This window comes from Vulpes lagopus, chromosome 3, assembly GCF_018345385.1.
Source record: "Vulpes lagopus strain Blue_001 chromosome 3, ASM1834538v1, whole genome shotgun sequence".
Taxonomy (NCBI): Eukaryota; Metazoa; Chordata; class Mammalia; order Carnivora; family Canidae; genus Vulpes; species Vulpes lagopus.
In genome coordinates, this window is record NC_054826.1 from 16,912,380 (window position 1) to 16,929,197 (window position 16,818).

Consider the following 16,818-nt stretch of genomic DNA (forward strand, 5'->3'; position numbering starts at 1 on the left):
AAACAAAATGGAGAGTACAATTACATTTATCAGAACTCACGCCTCTTCACATAGTCACATCTCTGTCTCTCTTCTTTTTTAAGATTTTATTTTTAAGTAATCTTTACACCGAATGTGGGGCTAAAATTTATAACCTCGAGATTAAGAGTCACATGCTCCACTGACTGTGCCAGCCAGGTGCTCCAACCTCTTTAACTAGGATTTTAGGTATTTCTACACAAAATAACAAGGAAGATATACACATAATGGTTTAAAATATGGGTGCCTGGGTGGCTCAACTGGTTAAACATCTGACTTCAGCTCAGGTCATGATCTAGGGGCCTGGGATCGAGCCCCGCGGCGGGCTCTACCATCAGCAGGGAGTCTGTTTCTCCCCTATCCTCTCTTTCTCCCTTTCCCTCTGCCCCCTCCCCTTACTCATGCTCTCTTCCTCTCTCTCTCCCAAATAAATAAATGAAATCTTTAAAAAAAAAAAAGATTTTATTTATTTATTCATGAGAAACACAGAGAAAGAGGTAGACACACAGGCAGAGGGAAAAGCAGTCTCCCTGCAGGGAGCCTGATGTGGGACTTGATCCCAGTTCCCCAGGATCACAACCTGAGCCAAAGGCAGTTGCTCAAACCACTGAGTCATCCAGGTGCCCCAAATAAAATCTTTTTTAAAAATGGTTTAGGGAGGGGCAGCCTGGGTGGCTCAGCGGTTTAGCGCTGCTTTCAGCCCAGGGCGTGATCCTGGAGACCCGGGATCGAATCCCATGTCGGGCTCCCTGCGTGGAGCCTGCTTCTCCCTCTGACTGTGTCTGTGCTTCTCTCTCTCTGTTTGTTTCTCATGAATAAATAAATAAAATCTTAAAAAAAAAAAATGGTTTAGGGACGCCTGGGTGGCTCAATGGTTGAGCATCTGCCTTTGGCTCAGGGCGTGATCCCTGATTCCCAGGTTTGAGTCTCACATCGAGCTCCTTGCATGAAGCCTGCTTCTCCCTCTACCTATGTCTCTAACTCTCTCCGTCTCTAACTCTCTCCGTGTGTCTCTCATGAATAAATAGAATCTTTTTCTAAAAAAAATAAAAATGGTCTAAAATAGGGACGCCTGGGTGGCTCAGCGGCTCTGTGGCTGCCTTTGACTCAGGGCATGATCCCAGAGTCCTGGGATTGAGCCCCACATCGGGCTCCCTGTATGGAGCTTGCTTCTCCCTCTGTCAGTGTCTCTGCCTTTCTCTCTCTCTCTCATGATAAATAAATAAAATCTTTTTCTAAAAAAAATGGTTTAGGGGATCCCTGGGTGGCGCAGTGGTTTGGCGCTTGCCTTTGGCCCAGGGCGTGATCCTGGAGACCCGGGATCGAGTCCCACATCGGGCTCCCAGTGCATGGAGCCTGCTTCTCCCTCTGCCTATGTCTCTGCCTCTCTCTCTCTCTCTGTGACTATCATAAATAAATTTTTAAAAAATTTTTTAAAAAAATGGTTTAAAAAAATACTTAACATAGGGTTTCTTTTTTTTTTAAGATTTTATTTATTTATTCATGAAAGACAGAGAAATAGAGGCAGAGACACAGGCAGAGGGAGAAGCAGGCTCCATGCAGGGAGCCCAATGTGGACTCGATCCTGGGACTCCAGGATCACGCCCCGGGCCGCAGGCAGGTGCTAAACCGCTGAGCCATCGAGGGATTGCCCTAGTTTTTTGTTTTGTTTTGTTTTGTTTTTTTGTTTTTGTTTTTTTTTCTTTGCCCTAGTTTTTTTAAACACTGAAGAAGAATATGCCTCATTAGGGGGTCATGAAGTAAATGCCAGCATTCTTAAAAAATGAAACAGAGGGCAGCCCAGATGGCTCAGCAGTTTAGCACCGCCTTCGGCCCAGGGCCTGATCCTGGAGACCCAGGATCGAGTCTCACATCGGACTCCCTGCATGGAGCCTGCTTCTCTCTCTGCCTGTGTCTCTGCCTCTCTGTCTCTCTGTGTGTGTTTCTCATTAATAAATACATAAATCTTAAAAAAAAAAAAAATGAAACAGAACAGGTGGATACAGAAAGAGAAGAGACAGCATTGAGTACATTACATAAAACAAATATAAACACAGTTTAATGAAAACTTTATGTCAGATAGTGTAAACACATATATACACACTTAAATATACCGGGGCACACTGTACCATTTATTTCTGTGTGCTGTTCTGAAATAAATCTCTATTTCTCCTACTAGAAATTTGGTGAGGAGAGATGCATTTATATGACTTTGTATTCCTCAAAGTGTCATGGAATAAAAAACTAATTTGAGGTAAAACTCAAGCCTTTAGGTAGTCAATGTATTAATGTTTATAAGAAAGTAGAAAAGAGTAATTTTCAATAACTCTAAGTGGACAAGATTTCAGCCTTGGATTATATATACAAAGGGCCCCATCCTCCTTAACCTTCTAGATCTTTCTCTAATTAAAATAATGGAATAAGAAACTTGGAAATACAATGACAGAACTGCTAGTTTTTTTCAAAAAATACATATTGCTAACATTCCCACTCACGTCCTTAAAATAAAACTGGCAAATGGGATACATGGGTTTCTATTCCTTGAAACGATTAGTTTCTCATGTGACCAACACAGTCTGCCCACACCAAACACACTTTAGCTTTCTGACAACCACATTTGGATAGAAATAAACAAAAAAAATTGTCATTCACACGAATGTTTGATTCTGCATAGGCAGAGACCAGAGATTGACTAAATTTTTCCTACTTTTTTATTTCCTATGAGCAAGTTATCATACTATTACAAGAACTTGAATGATTTGATCTTCCGAACATTTTATTGCTTTTATACAGCAAACATCACACCAAATAAGTAACTCAATTCTCAATACATTCTGCCATTAGTTCTGATTTAAAACATTAACATGAAATCTGTATTAAGTCAGGCCTGTGGATATCCTTTTTCAAGATATTAGGAAATTAAAGAAACCTAAGGATATATACCAAGTTTCAGGTATTTAAATTTTCAATAATCAGAGTCTTAGGCTTAGAAAGAGATCACAAAACTTTCTTTCCTAGCCTCTCCTCTCGTTGAGAAGATTTACACTAGGATTAAAAAGGCACGTATTTGAGCTTTTATTTTACGTATGTTTATGAATATGTCCAAAAACAACTCCATAATTCTATCACCTTTCTTCCTACCGTGTGATAAAGATCAATCTTCCCTAGGTATATGAAGTGATCTGAAAAGATAAAGATCATGGCAAAGAGCTCAAGTCCTATAAACAATGTAGGATAGAAAAGGCAAGAAACTGAGACAAATTTTTGAAGTCAGGATTTGACCTTTGCTTTTTCAGGTTTTTCTAAAAACCACATGGAGTACCACCTCTCCTCTTCAGTAAAATAATGTGGATTAAGAATACGATTTATTGTCAGAAACTTCACTACCAAAATAAAAAACACAAGTGATAAATACCTAGGCTGTAACAAAAAAGAGAGCTTAAATATAAAACCATTGTAATGATAATGAATACAGCTGACCCTTGAACAACATGGGTTTGAACTGGGCAGGTCTCCTTATATACAGATTTCTTTTGATAAATACAATACAACAATATAAATTTATTTTCTCCTCTGACTTTCTTAACATTTTCTTTTTCTAGCTTACTTTATTCTAAGAATACAGTATATAATACATATACAATACATATTAGCTGTTTCTCTAACAGGTAAGGCATCTGGTCAAGAGTAGGTTATTGACAGGTCAGTTTTGGGGAGTCAAAAATTTTATGTGAATTTTTGACTGTGCTGGGGGTTGGCATGCCTAACCTGTGTCATTCATGGGTCAAATGTAGTATCAAATGTACACGGAAATAAGTAATATGTATGTGAGAGCCTTAGAGGAAAGCGTAAGAGTGAAAGGAGCACAGGCTGGTAGGGTGAAAAGGCAGAAACACCAGCTGAATCTGAGTTAGGACATGGTAGGCAAGAACATGGTGGACAGGCCAGCACAGCAGGCAGAGCCTGGAATAAGCTGTTTTTGTTCAGACCAGCTCCCTAAAAGAAACCATATTCAGGTCACGACCAACTCTTCTTCCCAAGGAAGCAGGGACACTTGGTGCTGCCTCTATGAAACTGCTAATCACCTTACATCTTGTATAATTCTAACGTATGTGTACATATTTACCAGTTCATGTTGCTTCCGGCGAAAGCCCCTTGTACTTAAAGTGCAGATTCCTTCCCCTGGCTTACAACATCTGGCCTCTATCCCTGACTTCATCTCACATCATCTTCTATGCTCCAGCCACATTTGCATTTCAGTTTCTCAAATCTATCAGGTTTGTTCTTGTTCTGAGGCTTTTGCACAAGCTCAGGTTAGAATGCTGTTTAAGTCCTGATATGTCCATGGTGGCTCTTTCTTGTCATTAAGAATTCACCTTACACGTCCCAACTCAGAGAGTACTTCCCTCAATTCGCCATCTCCAACAGCCACCCGTCACAATGTATTACTCTATTTCAGTCCTCTGCATATCAACTATTACCATTTGATATATTTTGTTTATGTATTCACTTATTTAATTTTCTGTTTCAAGCTATTAGATGTAAACTCCATAAAATAACAGGTATTTTATCTGTTTTGTTCATAGCAATCAGAATAAGTTTATTTCATACATCAAAAAAACTACAAATATCTTCATATTATTAATCTCATATGGTGCAAGCTAATATATTTCCAGCACCTACAATGCTGCTTGGCACACAGCAGACACTTAATAAAATTAGTGGAATAAAATGAACATCATAGACATCTGTGTACATGTTTCTCTCCATAAGGGCAGGGCAATTCTCTATGCGCTAATCTGTGGTAAATTCTGACATTGATAAGATGATTAAATAGAGCAAAGTAAATGATCCAAATAGAATTATAAAAGCAAATCGTCCAAAAAAAATAAATTAGCATGCTCAAAATTTATTAAATTTCCACATTTTTATATAAATGAAGGCGACAGTCCTTTTACTTTAAAAATGGAAACTTGGGATCCCTGAGTGGCGCAGCGGTTTGGTGCCTGCCTTTGGCCCAGGGCGCGATCCTGGAGACCCGGGATCGAATCCCACATCGGGCTCCCGGTGCATGGAGCCTGCTTCTCCCTCTGCCTGTGTCTCTGCCTCTCTCTCTCTCTCTCTGTAACTATCATAAATTAAAAAAAAAAAAAATTAAAAAAATAAAAAAATAAAAATGGAAACTTTATAAAAAATACCATTTTGTCTAAAATTTGTAATTAAGAATCCATACTCAATAAAAACAAACCCAAGCAATTACTTATTTCAGATTTTATTCATTTACAGTCACTGGGAATCTATGAGTCACACACTAAGTTAGAACAGTATTTCCATAGAATAACGATCACTGTCTAAGTTGATTTTAAATACTATGTGAAAAAACAAAGTGAGAAAATTATTTGCTTACTAACCTGTTTCAACATGAAGGGGAGGAAGAACGTTCACATGATGAGGTGGCAAAATGCAAAGTGGCTGGTTGGTGAAATAGGCGGCCATGAACCGGGCCATGGACTGAATAACTCTCACTGCCGCCTCAGGACGAACCCTTCTAGTCCTTCCAAACTCACAGGGAGGCTTCTCAGGAACTAAGGAATACAGCAAGCGACCAAAGGAGATTCTGATCAAACTATCAAAAGTGGTAAGTTCCCAATATTATACAAGAAGAAAATTGTAATTAAATTTTTTTTCTGAGACAATGACCTATATAAGCTAATTTATAATAGGTATCTGTGCTTCCTGAGGACAACTGAACAAAAATAATTAGCCCGTAATTATGAGCATATACACTTAGGAACTACTGAGGACTTCAAGTTGCCAGTTTTATTTTAAAACATGGAGGGATAAATAGAAAACAATCCAGCCATGATGCACTTGTAAGCTTAGATTTCATTATTTTCCCTTCTGCCTTCCCTTTCCAATTTTTTTTCTTCGATAAAAGGAGGCAGAGCTTACTACAAAAATAATCTGAAAAGCACTGGAACGATGATTCTTTTTTTTTTTTAAGGTTTTATTTATTTGAGAGAGAGAGTGAGTAAGAAAAAGAGTACAAGCAGGGAGAGGGGTAGAGGCAAAGGCAGAAGCAGACTCCCCCACTGAGCAGGGAGCCCGACATGGGGCTCAATCCCAGGACCCTGAGATCATGACCTGAGCCACAGGCAGATGCTTCACCGACTGAACAACCCAGGAGCCCCTAGAACAGTGATTTTTAATGCTGTTTTCTGTACCATTAGATCTGGGGATTAGGATACACTCCCCTAGTAAGAGTGGTTCACTTTTATAAGATTCTTTGGTAGTAGGGAGGGACAAAAGGAAAATGTGGGGCGGAGAAAGTGGGGGGGGGAATAGGAGTTACATCAGGATTTCTGCAGTGATTGATATATAAACTAGCAGGAGCAAATGTGTCACCTCCAAATATAATATAAACTGGCATTCAGAAATTTGAAAATAGGTAAGCTACTAAATATAAATACTAAGTTTTTACGAAATTTATGGCAGGACACCTGAGTGGCTCAGTTGGTTAAGCATCCAACTCTTGATTTCAGCTTAGGTCAGATGATGTCAGGATTGTGAGATCAAGCCTTGAGTCAGGCTTGTGCTTGGTGTGGAGTCTGCTTGGGATTCTCTCCCTCTCCCTCTCCTCCTCTGTTTCTCTCTCTCTCTCTCTCTCTCTCACACACACACACACACACACATACACACACACACTAATTAATTAGGACACCTGGGTGGCTCAGCAGTTGACCATCTGCCTTTGGCCCAGGGCGTGATCCTTGAGTCCCCAGGATGGGGTCTGCATTGGGCTCCCTGCATGGAGCCTGCTTCTCCCTCTGCCTGTGTCTCTCTGTCTCTCTCTCTGTATGTCTGTCATGAATTAATAAAGAAAATCTTTTTTAAAAAATTAATTAATTAGGGGATCCCTGGGTGGCGCAGCGGTTTGGCGCCTGCCTTTGGCCCAGGGCACGATCCTGGAGACCCGGGATCGAATCCCACATCAGGCTCCCAGCGCATGGAGCCTGCTTCTCCCTCTGCCTGTGTCTCTGCCTCTCTCTCTTTCTCTCTGTATGACTATCATAAATAAATAAAATTTAAAAAAAAAAATTAATTAATTAAAATAAATTTAAAAATAAGATAAAATTTATGGCCCCGAAAATAGCAAAATGTTTTTCTTTCCCAGAAGTCACTTGATACATATTCACAATATTAAATTCTATGTGCATGTGAACCACTTGTATCTTGTCACTATATACCTCAGCACCTAACACCACTCCTCTCACACAGTAGGCACTCAAGATTATTGTTAATAAGCTTTTTATAATAAAAAGAATCTTGAAAAAATCTTTTTAGCCTTCAAGCAGTACTCTTCATTTGGTCACTAAAAGTTTGGAAAAAGCATACTACTACTTCACATTAAGCTTAAAAATATATGAGAACGAATTATTTTCAGCATTAAACTTACTGTAGGATTATACCAAGGCAAGATTTCCAGTAATCTTAATCATACAAACATCATTATTGGAACCTCAAAAATAAGCACCTTTAATATGAAGCAACTTAATTCTAAAAGATGGTCACAGAGTAAAACTGTATCAACTCAGAGGTAAAAAAAAATTTTGAAATGGTAATTCTGTATGTGGTACAGTGATGATGTTAATAATGACAACCTTAGCCAGTAAAAATTAAATTATGACTTTATACAATGACTTAATAAGGTAAGTGTGCAGGAAAGAGTTAAAAGAACAGGCTTGATTATAATGTTGGCCCTTAGATGGCATCTGGGAATGTGGATTTGGGGAAGATTCCCACCACCTTAACTGATGAGAATGGCTCCCTGGACCTGTTTGTACAAATAATGTGGTTTATGTTAAACAGCCCTGGTTCTTCTGAGAGTGTAGAATTTTGGGACAGGCTAAGCAGAAGGGTCTACATGACTCGCCAGCCTCTAATTAAAAAGCCTGGGCACTGAATCTCTAAATGAGCTTCCTTGGTAAACTATATTCACACGTGTTGACACAACCTCTTGCTAAAGGAATCAAATGTGTCCTGTGGAACTCCACTAGGAAAGAAGTCTTAGAAACTTGAAATTATTAGTAATGCCCACAAAAATTTATGTACACTACAGCACTACTTAAAACAGTAAACAGGTGGCAGCAACTAAAACATGCAATAATGGGGGAAAGGTTTAATAGGTTTTCAAAAAAGACTTATTTACATTGGAAAATATTAATCAAGATATTAAATTCTAAAAGATTATAAAAACAGAATACACATCTCTAACATACATATATAATATAAACATAGAAAGTGGTCAAATTATAAGTGACTTATTCTTCTTTATACTTTTCCATATTTTCTTTTTTTTTTTTTTTACTTTTCCATATTTTCAAAATTATCTAAAATGAACACATATTACTTCCATAATGAACACAAAGATTTTAAGAGATAAAAATCACAAAAAGTAAGAAATCCATTAACAGTGGCTAAAATAATAAAAACCTAAGTTGGCATAATGTATGTTCATATATATCTTCCACTCTGGGTATTTCTTAATTTAAATATATCTCTTTGGAAAGGGCAATGCAGATACCCCGAAGCCTCTGAAACAAATTAAAAAAAGAGACTTGGAATACCTCAGAAAGCAATGTTCATCACTTTACTAAATCACTTTAAGCAACAGTTAAAGAAAATATGAGTATGTTTAGGAAAAATAATTGGATACCTGATATTATTTCTAACAAATATGGCTGTGAGAAAACAATTCTATCAATTCAGCAGGCAATTATTGCTAAGGCCTGAGGATGCAAAGATTTTTTTTTTAAGATTTTATTTATTTATTCATGAGACACACAGAGCGAGACAGAGAGAGAGGGAGAGAGAGGCAGAGACATAGGCAGAGGGAGAAGTAGGCTCCTTGCAGGGAGCCCGACATGGGACTCGATCCCGGGTCTCCAGGATCACAACCTGGGCTGAATGCGGCACTAAACCGCTGAGCCACCTGGGTTGTCTGGATGCAAAAATTTAAAAAACAAAAACAAAAACAAAAAAACCCATGATAATTGTTATTGAGAAGTTGACAGGTCAAAATTCACCATAACATAATTTAATCAGAGCAACTAACTTTTATGCATAAGCAATTTCATATCTAAACCTATGAATAAAAAGAATGAAATTACACATACTGGTTGTTGAAATACATACCTGAACAATCCTCACTTTCTTTTACAGGTAGGTGGGACCCCCTCAATATTTCTCTTACTATTTGATCACATAATCCTTGAGCATCATTTAAATTATAGCTATAGAGGTAACAGTATAAAAGAGAAAGATAATAGCGCATCTGAAGAAAACATGTTCTTCTTCCTCCTTAAACAAGAAAGAATTAAACTTACATTAAGAACACGTTAGCAACTTTTTTTTTAAGTTTATTTATTTAAGTAATCTCTACACTGAACATGAAGGTCAAATTCACAACTCCAAAATCAAGAGTCACACACTCTTCCAAATAAGCCAACCAGGCACCCCAGCAAGGTAATGTTCTTGATCTGGGTGCAAGATAGACAGGAATGTTCTCAGTTTATGAGAGCTGTACACTCAGGTTATGTGGATTTTTCTGTATTTTACACTTCAATGAAAGTTTTTTTTTCTTAAAACAGGTCAATACTTTGTTCTTTTTCATTTTAAGTTCTGAACGATTTTATTATCTTTCATCAGACCCTAGGATGACTAAGATGTTATCCCAAGAGAGCTGCAAATCCTCATCAACTCAGCGCTGAGGTCCATTAACAACATTTATCTCAAGTACACATGGCATAAAACAAAAGGAAACATGCTAAAAAAGAAAACGCCAAGACACCATACATATATCAATCAGTCAAAGAGACTTCCCAAAGAAGCACTATCCAAAGAGATAGGAGCCCCTGACCACTGTGTCCAAGTATCTGAAGGGTATTTAGAACTGACACCTTATCCATTCCTCCTGAGTAAAAGAATTCCAATTTTGGGGGGCTAACAATGCACCCAGGGGTGCCCAGCTGGTTCAGTCAGTGGAGCATGAGACTCCTGATCTCGGAGTTGTAGGTTCAAGCTCCATGTTGGGGACAGAGATAACTTAAAAATTAAAAAAAAAAAAAATCTTTAAAAAAATAAATAATGCACCTAGATCACAATTTCTCACTTAGATGTGGCCATGTAAAAAAAATGACTGAATTATAAACCAAAAGAAAACACTGGATAGAACTTCCAGAAAAGCTGCTTGGAGGGAGGTAACTCATCTAGGAGGTGCACCCTTTCTTGTCCTTCCTGCTTTCTTCCTTTCTGCTGTCAAGAATATGGATGTGATGGCTGGAGTCCGAGTACTCATTTTAGCTCATGTAATGGCCTTAAGATCGGAAGCAATGCACTAAGGTGACTGAGTAGAAAAACTAAAGGAGCACAGGTCTTTAACTAGACCATAGGAACACCAAATCAGCCCCAGAGTGTGAATTTCTGGTCTCCTTTTCTAAGACAGAGAAATAAATTTTCTTATTAAAAGAAGTTATTACTTTCAGTCTCTATTATTAGAAGCCATTTTTAGTGGATACAGTTAGAAAAGAAATTAAATGTAAAGGTCCAGAATGAATTCATTTCTCCATCAGAACTTCTCATCTTCTTGAATGTCACACCTCTTCATCCAGTTGGACAATCCCCTACTGAGAATGTCATTAGACTTCTTTCTCCAATCTACTCAGTTACCAAGTCCAACTGATCAAACCTATTGTCTGTCAAGTGTAACCTCTGCTCTCCAGTACTCTTGACATTGCTTTGATTCAGGACCTTCCCAACAGACTAATTTTCCTGCTTCCATGTGAGACTTACATATCTACACCACATTTCTACAAATGACCCTTCACATTGCACCAAAGGAAATTTTCCAAATGGCCTATATTCATTTAAAAAGTTCTCTTTCCTACATAAAGTTTCTAACTGATCCCAATCTCTTTGGGATAAAATCTTAATCCCTTGACAATACAAACAGTATGTTCCTTATCATCTATTCTCTATATATCTCTCACCTTAGCTCTCACCACCCTACCCCCAATATTGCATACATATATAATTTAGTCCTATTAAACAACTTGCAATTTACCAAATTGTCATGGTTTCTCACATCTTTTTGCTTTTATAATGCTATCTTCTTTGTTAAATCATTACTTCTATTTTAACTGGCTGATTTATATTCAATTTTAAATGTCAATTCCTGGGGTACCTGGGTGGCTCAGTTGGCTAAGCATCTGTCTATGGCTCAGGTCATGATCCAGGAGTCCCAGGATGGAGCCCCAGAGTCAGGCTCTCTGCTGAACAGGGAGTTTACCTCTCTCTCTCCCTCTGCCTCTGCCTCTCCCCCATGTCCTACTTTCTCTCACTCTCTCTCATTGTCTCAAATAAGTAAAATCCTTAAAAAAAAAATTTTTTTTTTAATTTTTATTTATTTATGATAGTCACAGAGAGAGAGAGAGAGAGGCAGAGACACAAGCGGAGGGAGAAGCAGGCTCCATGCACCGGGAGCCCGATGTGGGATTCGATCCCGGGTCTCCAGGATCGCGCCCCGGGCCAAAGGCAGGCGCCAAACCGCTGCGCCACCCAGGGATCCCTAAAAAAAATTTTTTAATGTCAACTGCTCCAAGTTTTCCCCAAACTAATGCTGACACTCCAGCCTTAGGTTGCGGGAAGTGCTCTTCTGTGCTTCCCCAGCACCTACCAAACAACATAACAAGAAAAGTGCTAGTTGTTTATGTAATCTCTCCATATTATGGGCAACTTAAGGGTAAAGTTATTTATTTCAGTTAACCCTAGTACCTACTACAGTACTAGGGACATACAGGGCCCTTGATAAATACTGGTTAAATAGGAGAATGAATGAAATATACAAAGAAGTCATAAAATTAACTTAATAATTGGCCAAACCTGACCATGTGGTAGTTACGGTCATGGCTAGTTCCAAGGTTGCTAGCTGAGAACTTCTGTCATCCTAGCCATACCCTCAATACCATAAAAGCTATCACCAGTTTCTAGAATCTACAATCCTATAGTCTCATCAAAAATTCCATGAAGAAAAAAAAAAATTCCATGAAGCCCATACTTAACCCAACAATCAGTCTAACTCACAGGAAATTCTTCAAGTTGAATTACTTAAGGGCAGAGAGCCTTAGCTCCATGCTTCTCTAAGTCTGTAAAAAGTAAATGGCCAAAAAAACATTATTTGATTTAGGATCTAAATCTCATTTTTCCCCATCAATAATTAATCACAACTCACTAACCAAAAGAAAGGACAGAGGGAGCCTCATCTAGGTAATGGAAAAAATTCTTGGTGCTACAAATTCCAAGACTAAAAACAATTTTAAGTAACTATTTCTGACAGTCAGGTTGCCTACCATTATGTATTCCATTCAAGCATTAATTGTGAGTACTCAGAAAATTTGGAATTATTTTTAAGCTCTACAGCATTCCAAAATACGTTCCAACCAATATTATGGTGACTATTATTTTTTAACACTCTCCTACCTTTCTCTTGGGTTTCTTGTAGCGCTTTCTTCCACAATTGAACAGATTTTTCATATGATCCTAACAGGAAATATTCTTCACCTACAAAGTTTTTAACCAACAACCAGTCATGGTTAATGACATTACTTTATAAAAATTTACTTCATTTTAAAATTTAGTGGATGCAGCTCAGTTAGAAACTATTTTGAAAACCAAGGAATCACAAGCAATTAATAAAATCAAAGCCCAGTTAACAACATTGCTTATTCACAGAGTTAGAAAATGTTTATAAGCTACTGACCATTGATAGATTTAAGTTCCAAGCCTTGGTTCACATGAACTCCAGCAGTCTGTAAGTTAGCCTGTATATGACATAACAGAGCCTTGACAGTAGATGCTTCTTGTGCCATCTTTTCCATTAACTGCCTGTCATCTTCAGGAAGTCTTTGACTTAATTGTGTTTGATACCATAAAGTTTTTTTGTACAATACTCTCCAGAGGACAATCAATCTGCAGACAAAATTAAGTGATCATCAAAACCAAATTTCAGACTAGGAATAAAAATGAGTACAGTCTCCTACTTAGCCTTATTATTTTTGCCTATACTCTTTACTGATTAATAATGTATATACAAACTGATCAGATTTAAACAGCACAAAGTCCACTGATCCAAAAATACATAATATATTTTTTAAATCTTTTTTTAAAGATTTTATTTATTTATTCATGAGAGACACAGAGAGAGAGGCAGAGACACAGGTAGAGGGAGAAGCAGGCTCCATGCAGGGAGCCCAATGTGGGACTCGATCCTGCAACTCCAGAATCATGACCTAAGCTGAAGGTAGATACTCAACTGCTGAGCCACCCAGGTATCCCAACATTTTTTAGATCTTCGTGGTTATTCTTCTATAGTGCTTACCTAAACCAACATTATTCAATACTTGGAGATATATCATGGCTGCCCAAGACTAATAAAATACATGTGTTGAATAAAACTCAGCATAAATTCTAAAATATTTTAAAATAACATAAAAATTTATTAATGCCGACTGGTAATAGATACAGGGTTTCTTTTTTTAAGATTTATTTATTTATTTATTCATTCATTCATTCATTCATTCATTTATTCATGAGAGACAGAGAGAAAGAGAAGGAGATAGAGGCAGAGGCAGGAAGAAGCAGGCTCCCCCTGGAGCTGGGTGCCTGACATGGGACTCAATCCCAAGATCACAGGATCACAACCTGAGCCAAAGGCAGACGCTCAACATACTGAGCCACCCAGGCACCCCCTAATACAGGGTTTCTTTCGAGGATCATAAAAACATTCTAGAAGGGCACCGGGTGGCTCTGTCAGTTGGGCATCCAATTCTTGGTTTCTGCTCAGGTCGTGCTCTCCAGGTTGTGGGATCAAGCCTTGTGTTGGGCTCAGCGAGGAGTCTGCTTGGGATTCTTTCCCCTTTCTTCTCCCTCCCGCTCTGTTCCTCCTCACTCTCCCTCAGATAAATGAATAAAATCTTTAAAAAAAAAATTCTGCAATTAGTGCTAATGGTTCTAAAACCTTGTGACTATACTAAAAAGCATTGAATTTTACACTTTAAAATGGTGACTTTTTCAGTATGGGAATTTTTTTTTTTTTTAATTTTTATTTATTTATGATAGTCACAGAGAGAGAGAGAGGCAGAGACACAGGCAGAGGGAGAAGCAGGCTCCATGCACCGGGAGCCTGACGTGGGATTCGATCCCGGGTCTCCAGGATTGCGCCCTGGGTCAAAGGCAGGCGCCAAACCGCTGCGCCACCCAGGGATCCCTCAGTATGGGAATTTTATCTCAATTTTTCAAAAAGGAAAACATCTTAATGTTGATAGTACCCTAACAGAAAGTAATTATACCTGTGTCCTGGTTGTTGAGCAAGATTTACTACTTGAGGACAAATCTTGAAAGATGAGTTCCAGGACCAGTTTTCCTGAGAACCACTATCTTGAAACATTTGAAAAATGGGTACCACCAGTTTGTCTTGATTTGCTGTTCTACTTCCATCAGTTGAGGCTAAAATAACTTCAGGTTGAAGACCATATATAGCATTTAAATTATCGGCTACCATTTTAAGTAAATGAAAACTAGCCAAAAGCTTCTCTGAGAATAACTGACCCTGTTGTTGCTGAGTCAGCAAAAGCTTTATAGTATTTGAGGTCAGCTTTACCAAATGTCCCACATCTTGTTTGTATCTCATATCCCAATACTGGACTGATAAACACTGATGAAAAAGTTGAAAGATACAAAGGATCCATGCATTTTGTCCTGTGCTCTTGTTTAAAAAAATATCTAGTTTGGGGAAAGGACATTTTATAAATTGAAGAATGTAGAAAAAATGAGTGATACAAACTACTGTGTAATTCAACATTACATTTTTTTCCATCACATTTTTTGAAATTCCTATAGTCCATGCTGCAAGGAGATTTTTCTGGACAGAATGCAGTTCTGTAATGGTTTTATCTGTTTCCTTGACATTATCTTTTGCATGTATTGTATCAAACATAGATGCAAATTCCAGTCTTCCCTCCTTGACACTACTGAACAATGGATCATTTTTTTTATTCCAAAGTGAGAATAAGTTGTTCGGAAAGTGATTGCTTTCATTAGTTTCTTCTGCTTCAAAATCCTAAAATGTGAGTGAAAAAAAATTATACTTAATATCATGTAACACCTTACAAGTAAAATCACTGATGTTCTCAAATTTCTTTCCCTTTAACAAAACAAAATATGTTTCTTGGAATAAAGTCAATATGTAACTGTTCAAAGTAAATAAAACACTGCTACTAAGTACCTGGAAATCTGCTGTTTTTTCACTTAACTTCATTGTTTCTTCTGTCTGTAAGAATCTGGGGACAGTAGAATCAGCTAAACTTTGATTTTCTTGGTGTTTTAACAGGCTAGATCTCAAGGAATCCAGGGATTGTAAGTTCAGCCCTTTGCCTTTTGGCTGTAGAAGATAAGAGATTTCTAAGAGTAAAAGTTTATCTGTAATTCTACCACAAACAATTACAAATTCTATAGACAACTGTACACAATCCAAGGACATTACTGTCAGTATGGTTTTAATCTGGAAAGACTAAGCAGCGAACTTTTACCAATGATACCAAAAAGCACTATACCTTAGACAATATCATACTTTGATATGTTTTCTCAAGCCTCTGGGTTGAATCAAGTAGAAGGGATCTCATGAGCACTGATGGAGACAGGTTATCAACAAATCGAAGGGTTGTGACCATGTATCCATCAGAAATAATGAGGTAGGGTAACCGTGAGTGTGCTTTTATGGAAAATCTCTGTCTCATGGGGTCACTATCAGAAGCTGATGAGTCTACAGAATTATTTGAATCTTGAAATGTAAACTGCTGTGGTCTAGCAAACAAACACAAAATTAAAGAATTAGTAAGAGAAAAATCTTAAAGGAAACAATCATATTATTCCGAAGAAAAGCAAAACAACAATTAAAAGCTACACAACGATAAAAAAGCCAGTTAAACACACTAACATTTAATTCCATATATCTCTAAGGAAAACACAAATGTTAAATAATATGTAGATTTATATGTTTTTTAAATGCCCCCTGAATTGTGGCATTTACTCTATTTTGTTTTTAATTTAGTTTTAAACAAACTATTTCAGAAAAGAATTAAGGTAGTTCATTTTTACTATTACAGAGTTAATAGTAACTTTTCCTTCTTACCATATATAAATATAAGAATATAATTATGAAAAAAGAATGTAATTATGAGTTATGAATATACTTGTTATTAAGGAGGAGAAAGAAGGGGAGCCTGGGTGGCTCAGTTGGTTGAGTGTCCAACTCTTGATTTCAGCTCAGGTCATGATCTCAGGGTTGTGGGGCTGAGCCCTGAGTCAGGCTCTGCACTAGGCTTGGAATTTGCTTAAGATTCTCTGTCCCTTGGGCAACCCGGGTGGCTTAGAGGTTTAGCGCCGCCTTCAGCCCAGGGTGTGATCCTGGAGACCCAGGATCGAGTCCCACGTCAGGCTTCCTGCATGGAGCCTGTTTCTCTGCCTGTGACTCTGCCACACACACTCTCTCTCTCTCTCTCATGAATAAAAAAAATAAAATCTTAAAAATAAAAAATCTCTTTCCCTCTCCTCTGCCCCTCTCTCTCTTAAAAAAAAGGAGGGGGAGAAAAAAACTGAGAAAGACATTTGGAAAAGATGGTAGTGACTAACTTTTTATGAGTTTTAGATTAAATTTGACTGAGTTTCCATATAAATGTACTTATT

At 37.8% G+C, this 16,818-nt stretch overlaps 1 protein-coding gene across 11 annotated transcripts in view; it reads right to left on the bottom strand.

The window, feature by feature from the left end:
• The window catches only part of CPLANE1 (ciliogenesis and planar polarity effector 1), a 140,605-nt gene that overhangs the window by 102,926 nt on the left and 20,861 nt on the right, over positions 1 to 16,818 (bottom strand). For 10 of the 11 annotated variants that reach the window (XR_005986734.1, XR_005986732.1, XR_005986733.1 and 7 more), the window contains exons 10-16: positions 15,687 to 15,936; positions 15,359 to 15,514; positions 14,424 to 15,193; positions 12,836 to 13,044; positions 12,556 to 12,636; positions 9,214 to 9,378; positions 5,430 to 5,603 (exon numbers count right to left, since the gene is read on the bottom strand). Coding sequence is in view for 8 of the 11 variants with exons in the window: in XM_041747930.1 (XP_041603864.1) it covers positions 5,430 to 5,603; positions 9,214 to 9,378; positions 12,556 to 12,636; positions 12,836 to 13,044; positions 14,424 to 15,193; positions 15,359 to 15,514; positions 15,687 to 15,936 (1,805 nt within the window). In the remaining 3 variants the exon portion in view is untranslated. The remainder of the gene's footprint in view (positions 1 to 5,429; positions 5,604 to 9,213; positions 9,379 to 12,555; positions 12,637 to 12,835; positions 13,045 to 14,423; positions 15,194 to 15,358; positions 15,515 to 15,686; positions 15,937 to 16,818) is intronic. The other variant, XM_041747934.1, reaches the window with a different exon arrangement.